This window comes from Misgurnus anguillicaudatus, chromosome 9 (genome assembly GCF_027580225.2).
Source record: "Misgurnus anguillicaudatus chromosome 9, ASM2758022v2, whole genome shotgun sequence".
NCBI lineage: Eukaryota > Metazoa > Chordata > Actinopteri > Cypriniformes > Cobitidae > Misgurnus > Misgurnus anguillicaudatus.
Genome location: NC_073345.2, coordinates 29,572,746 through 29,578,745, shown reverse-complemented (window position 1 = coordinate 29,578,745; position 6,000 = coordinate 29,572,746). Strand labels below are relative to the sequence as shown.

General features: G+C 39.6%; 1 protein-coding gene across 4 annotated transcripts in view; it reads right to left on the bottom strand.

The window, feature by feature from the left end:
- Positions 1 to 1,657: 1,657 nt before the first annotated feature.
- arhgap24 (Rho GTPase activating protein 24) overlaps positions 1,658 to 6,000 on the bottom strand; it is a 139,047-nt gene continuing 134,704 nt past the window's right edge. For all 4 annotated transcript variants that reach the window (XM_073871465.1, XM_073871464.1, XM_073871466.1 and 1 more), the window contains 2 exons: positions 4,019 to 5,093; positions 1,658 to 3,178 (listed from right to left, as the gene is read on the bottom strand). In XM_073871465.1, the coding sequence (XP_073727566.1) occupies positions 2,935 to 3,178; positions 4,019 to 5,093 (1,319 nt within the window). In that variant the 3' untranslated portion in view covers positions 1,658 to 2,934. The remainder of the gene's footprint in view (positions 3,179 to 4,018; positions 5,094 to 6,000) is intronic.

Below are 6,000 nucleotides of genomic sequence, written 5' to 3'. Positions count from 1 at the left end.
GTGAAGCTGTTATAAAATGCACTGTAACCCCACTGCTTCGCGGGACTTATTGCTTTTATAAAACGGTTACTTCATATACATAGCAGGATTTCATAAAATAAAACACAAATAAGTTGTAATTATATTAGTACAAATATTATTCTTCCGCCAAACAAAGTAGTTCCTCAGAATCAAGTGTGACTGAAACAGAGCGCAGTTCCCAACCAACACAGACGTAGCAAAGACACAATGAAAATATGATTTTAGACTGTGGTGTTTATTTTATAAATCAACATTCATCTAATTTAATTTATACATTAACATTTGTATCGTGCAACTGTTGAAGTGATGATCAAATATGCTTGGAAGCATGTTGAACTCTTTCCCCGTCAGTGTTTTTTTTTTTTTTTAAGTTGCCACCCAGTTTTAGTTTAATGAAAGAACAGACCATCCGATTTCAACAACAAAAACAACAACAACAAAAAAACATTTCATCCTACCTTCATTTGTTCTCTTATCAGTTATCACCTCTCACATTTTCAGCTTAAAGCGGAGATAATTCCATTTTTGTGAAGAACTTTTGTAAGAGATCAGATTCAGAGCCATCAAAACGTACACGTCACGCTAAATCCACCACAACGCTGTTGTGTCGAGTGAATGCGTCAGTGTTTAAGTTGGGTAAGATTGCCATCTAGTGGATAATAGCGGAAATATCAATTTAAGACAAAAACAACTCAGAGGACGTTTTCTCTTTATTGACGAAATGACTCAACAATATTTATTGACATTTATCTGGATATCGCCATAATTGTGCAAATGTATAAAATAAAAAAAAGATTAAAGACTGTGGTGTTTATTTTCTATAAATCAGTATGTAGCAACATTGGCGCAGTGATACTTCTGCAAACCGTGGGCTGGGGTATTATCACGGCTTAGAACGTGTTTCAACCAATCAGAATGAAGAACCAGAACGAGCCGTTTTATAATAAATTATTTACGACAGTGGTAATGGACAATTCCGCTTCCAACCTGTAGGGGGAGCAAAGAGCAAAAACTCTTTAGTGTTGCTTTAACATACAGTTTTATCCATGTTTTTGACTATATTTAAGCCATGGTCACTTGGAGTTGGGGTTAGAATTGGGGTTTGGGTTAGGATGTCATCTTTATAAAAAAAAGAGTTGTTCTAACCCTAAACCCAAGTGAAAATGAAAAAAAAATTGAGAAACCAATAAATAAAAATAAATAAAATAAAAAGATGTGCTGTTTAAGTGAATGGGAAGGACTGGCATATCATATGCACGCCAAAGTGGAATTTGGCGTATGTAATGCACGATTTTCACACTTCGTAGTATTTATACGCAACTCCGTGAGATTGGGTTGAGCACCACATATGGTTTTACACCAGTGGTTAATATTAAGGAGTTTACTGAGTAAATCTAACTCAATTTTTATTTGTTGAATGTAATTAATGATATTGCTTGTAATCTGTTGCCACAATTTTATTGAGTAGATAGGGCATATTATTTTTAACAGTGTATGGTTTTACACCAGTGCTACACAGAAACTTAATCTGCGCTATATGGTTAAAATGGTTCCTCTGTGATTGCGGGCCAGGAACCACTTGTAGTGCCGTTTAGCATCGTTTGTTTTTATTATGACAATAAAAGAAGACATAAAGGCACAGAAGTCACATAATTTAATTTAATTCGCATTTCACTGAATGCATGAGGTTACAGTAGAAGCATGGACAGCTGTGAGTATCCATTACAAACAGACAAAGAACAGTCAACACAGATGATGTGACGTGAGAGCTGGCGAACACACCTCATGTATCACCTGTGTCACTTCATTTGATCAGACGTGCCTTTCTAGCACAGCGTAAAGCAAATGATGTGCAGCACAAAAATAAGCATTTGCATGTTTTACTAAAGTATTTACAGGTCTCCTTCAGTGGCGTACCAGACATTTTGGGGTCTCCGTCAATCATGCAGAAGCGCTCACTGTGTACCAGGACAGGCAGACGTTATATATTTTTTGTGCTGAAATATATTCTGGTTCATCCTTGTATTTCTGTCAAGTGTAAATCAGTTTCAATTTTAGCTACAGAAAGTCTACTACAGCACCGGAGATTTCAGTTTTATATGACTTTACACAAACGTTTTTGATGTAAAAATGAAGTATATTTGCCACACTGTAGTATAGTAAAATTATTTTAGATAGGCACAATTTAACACAATTTGACAATGTTATGAAAGTCTCCATTACGCCATTGGTCTACTTTTTGGTGATGTAATGATGAATTCAAAAGGGATACTTTTTATCAAGGAATCTCATATTCGTACCACAATTTATAGTAAGTGCAAGGAACAGCCTTGATATAAAATGTATATGTAACACAAATAATTCTTTAAATATCCGTACATACATTAACATATTTAGTTTGCATTTATACAGACATTGTTTTTCATCTTGGAATTTTTGCCTTATATACACAAAGTGAATACATGACACAGTGACAGTTCAAGGACACATTTGGTTGGATCACAAAAAGAATGCGAGTGACATTCGTGCTTTTGTTGTCCTTCAGGCGTTTCTATTCAAAAGCAGAACAGTCAGGATTTCCTCTTCATCATCACTCTTAAAAAGCAGACTCTCTTTCCTTTATCTGAAGTTAACATGCTTTGTCTTTCCAAAAATGCCCTCTCATTTTGTCCTTGAGATCTAAGTTGCATCATCCAATAACCTCCAAACTCAATCTTACGGCTGGTCCAAGTTCAGTACTAAAATTTGGCTCAATAGACTTCGCACTGCTGTCTTGAACATTTGCACCACGTGAAAGTGACTGAGATGGAGTAAAGGTTCATTTACACACATTTTGTCTGAGCACAGCCCAGACGATGTAACCAAAAATGGTCATAAATGTCAATGGTATAGGTCGCATAGACTTGCATCATCTCATTGGATCCAGATGGTGTTGGCTCTATCAGGTTGCCGTGGATCTGCGGTCAGGTCTCCGAAGGTGGAGAAGAACTGTTCCATTTCTTTCTGAAGCATTTCATTTCTCTTCTCAGCGTCTTCCTTGGCTCGCTCGGCGTTCCTCAGCTTGATCTCCACCATGGTGTATTTCTTCTTCTCCTGGTCCAGCTCTTCGTGTAGGTTAGCCATCACCGTCTCCAACTCTAGGTTTCGAAGTTCAATGCTACACAAATGTAAAGAAAAAGTGTGGGGGGTTACAACTTCACCAAAACTTAAACTTTAACTAAAACCTTTGAATCTTTATTTGTAAGTTTGGCTTCAAGTAATTTCAAGCACTAAAAAAGTAAAGCTAGAAGTATAGTGCCGGTTTTACGGATACGCGAGGGTCCGCATACAGTGTACGCGCACCACTGGATTTTTTCTTTGTACACGTAGGTCACGCATATGCGGACAGGACAATATAGTATGTACTGTAGCCCAGGAGATGCTTTGCATTTTGTCAAACATGTGTACATGTATGAATTGAATAAACTATGCTTTGCAAGGCTGTGCATAGGACTCTATGCGTACATTTGCGTATACATAAAAAACAAACTATACTCAGAGCTTAAAAGGGACGTATCATGAAAATCTGACTTTTTCCACATTTAAGTGCTGTAATTGGATCCCCAGTGCTTCTATAAACCTAGAAAAAGTTAAAAAGATCAACCCAGTAACTTAGTTTTGGTAAACCATTCTTTGAAAGCAAGTGAAAAATAGGTAATTGAAATTTGGCTCCCCTTGTGATGTCAGAAGGGGGTAATACCGCCCCTTACTCTGCACTATCCAACCACAGCACTGCCATTTAGTGTAGAGATCAGCTCATTTGCATGTTAAAGGACACACCCAAAAATGGCACATTTTCGCTCACACATACAAAGTGGCAATTTTAACATGCTATAATAAATTATCTATATGGTATTTTGAAATAAAACTCCACATATGTACTCTAGGCACACCAAAGATTTATTTTACATCTTAAAAAAATGAAATGTCCCCTTTAATGGTTAAACACAATTCTCACCTTTTTATTCTGGCCTCATATTCGTTCTTCTGTTTGATCATTTCTTGTTTGAGACTGGCCACTAGGCTGTGTAGTGCACTGTGATTGGTCGGTCCATTAGCGACTACGAACGCTGTTTCGCTGTTATCGCTGCTGCTGGTTCCTCTGCTTCCCCGCCCGCCCCCGTTACTGGTCCGCTGTTCCCTGTCGTCCACCGGCAGTCCGTTGTCCTCCTGCACCGGCCCATCCAACAACGTGTCGTCAAAGTTATTGCCAAAGAAGTCCTGCTCTGGACAAGTGGTAGTCGATGAGCGACAAGAGGTGGAGTTCTCCGGAAGTGAGATCTCGCAAGATGAAGTGGACCAGGTGGCGCTGTCCACGCTCTGCTTGTCCTCACAGCTGCTGCTCAGGTTGGGTTGCATGTGCTGCGTCTGGTGCTGAACGTGGACGTTGTCGTACGTGGACAGGCGATTTTGCTGGTTTTCAGAGTCCCGGGCTTTACCCTCACGCAACGTGACGTGACCGTTGGGCATCCACAGCCCGTTACGCCCATTAAGAGTCCCGCTCATCACGTCCGCGCTGGACACGCCCATTCGCACGATACCGTTTTGAACGCCCATCTTGGTGCCCGGGCCTTTTATCGCACCTGTCCGTCGGGTCTGCAGGGTTCCCATGTTGGGTAGAGTCTGACTCTTCTCCTGATTGGTCTCGCCGGAGGACGACGAGGACGAGCTGAAGGAACCGTTGGTGACGATACCGCTGCCTTTGATGAATGCTGGATTCTTCTTTACAGTAAGGGGCGGGCTGCGGGTCACTTCAAAACGTTGTCCGGTAAAACTGTTACGAGGGCTGCCTGACCGGGGGGAACCATTGTCCAGGGGTGCCCGGCTCGGAGATTCGGGCGTGTCCCAAGTACACTGTCGTACACTGCTGGTGTTATTATTCTCTGTGTTTTGTATCTGACCATTTGACGGCCGTTTCTGTGGCTCGTTGTTGTTGTTATTGATCAGTTCCAGAGTTTGATCCTCTTCAGGTGGAAACAGAACATCATGCCGACTGATAAGAACCGCCATTAGCTGCTGGACCAGTACTGTGCCTGCATACGTGAAACAGACATTGATGTTTGTCATTCAAACAATTTTTATTAGGATATCAATTTAGTTATCTTCTTTTTATTAAGGTATTGATTCTTTTACAGACAATTCTTTTTACAATTAGTATCACTCTTTTCCACCTTATGAAAAAATATTATTTGCATATTTGCTTAAATTTGGTAATAGCAATATTAATATAATATTCAAATATTAATTTGTTACGTCCCTAGGGACGTGTAAATGTTTTTGGATATGTGTATCTTTTTGGTGTGTGTTCTCTCTCTCTCTCTTTGCCTCTCTCTTGCTTTCACTTTCGCAGGGCGACGTGCTGATTGGCTTTTTCATCTGTCAATCATTAATGAATAGTCGATTGGACATCCACTGTGAGGGTCGGGTTCCTTTAATTATTAGGATACGATACACCTGGAGAGCGCACTATTTAAGCGAGACGCTGCAGCCGGTCCGGGAGAGACACTTTTTGCTTTATTTGATTGTGACCTGTTTGTTTCTGTTTTATGATTAACTTTAAAGATGTGTGACCTATGTTACGACTCAGAGGGGTTAGGTAAGCCCACCACGTGGTTTACATTTGCACACATGTAGTATACTTTTGTCATTGACATTAGGTTAGGGATTTGTGCCGCTCTGTATGTTTTTGTTTGGTTAGTTCAGAATAGTTTAGTTTACGACGTCACAGACGTTGAAGATTTTCTTTTATTATTTTCTTTTTAGTTTAGGATTAGACGGGTTTCGGTTTAGTCAGCTCTTTTTGGTTTTTGTTATTTTTTGTTTGGCACAATCCTGCTGTTCCCTCTGTTAGTCTTCATTTGGGTATTTATAAATTCTTACTTTTTGTATCCAATGTATTCCCTTAAATACATTAAATTACTTTTATTTTTGAATTCTCGC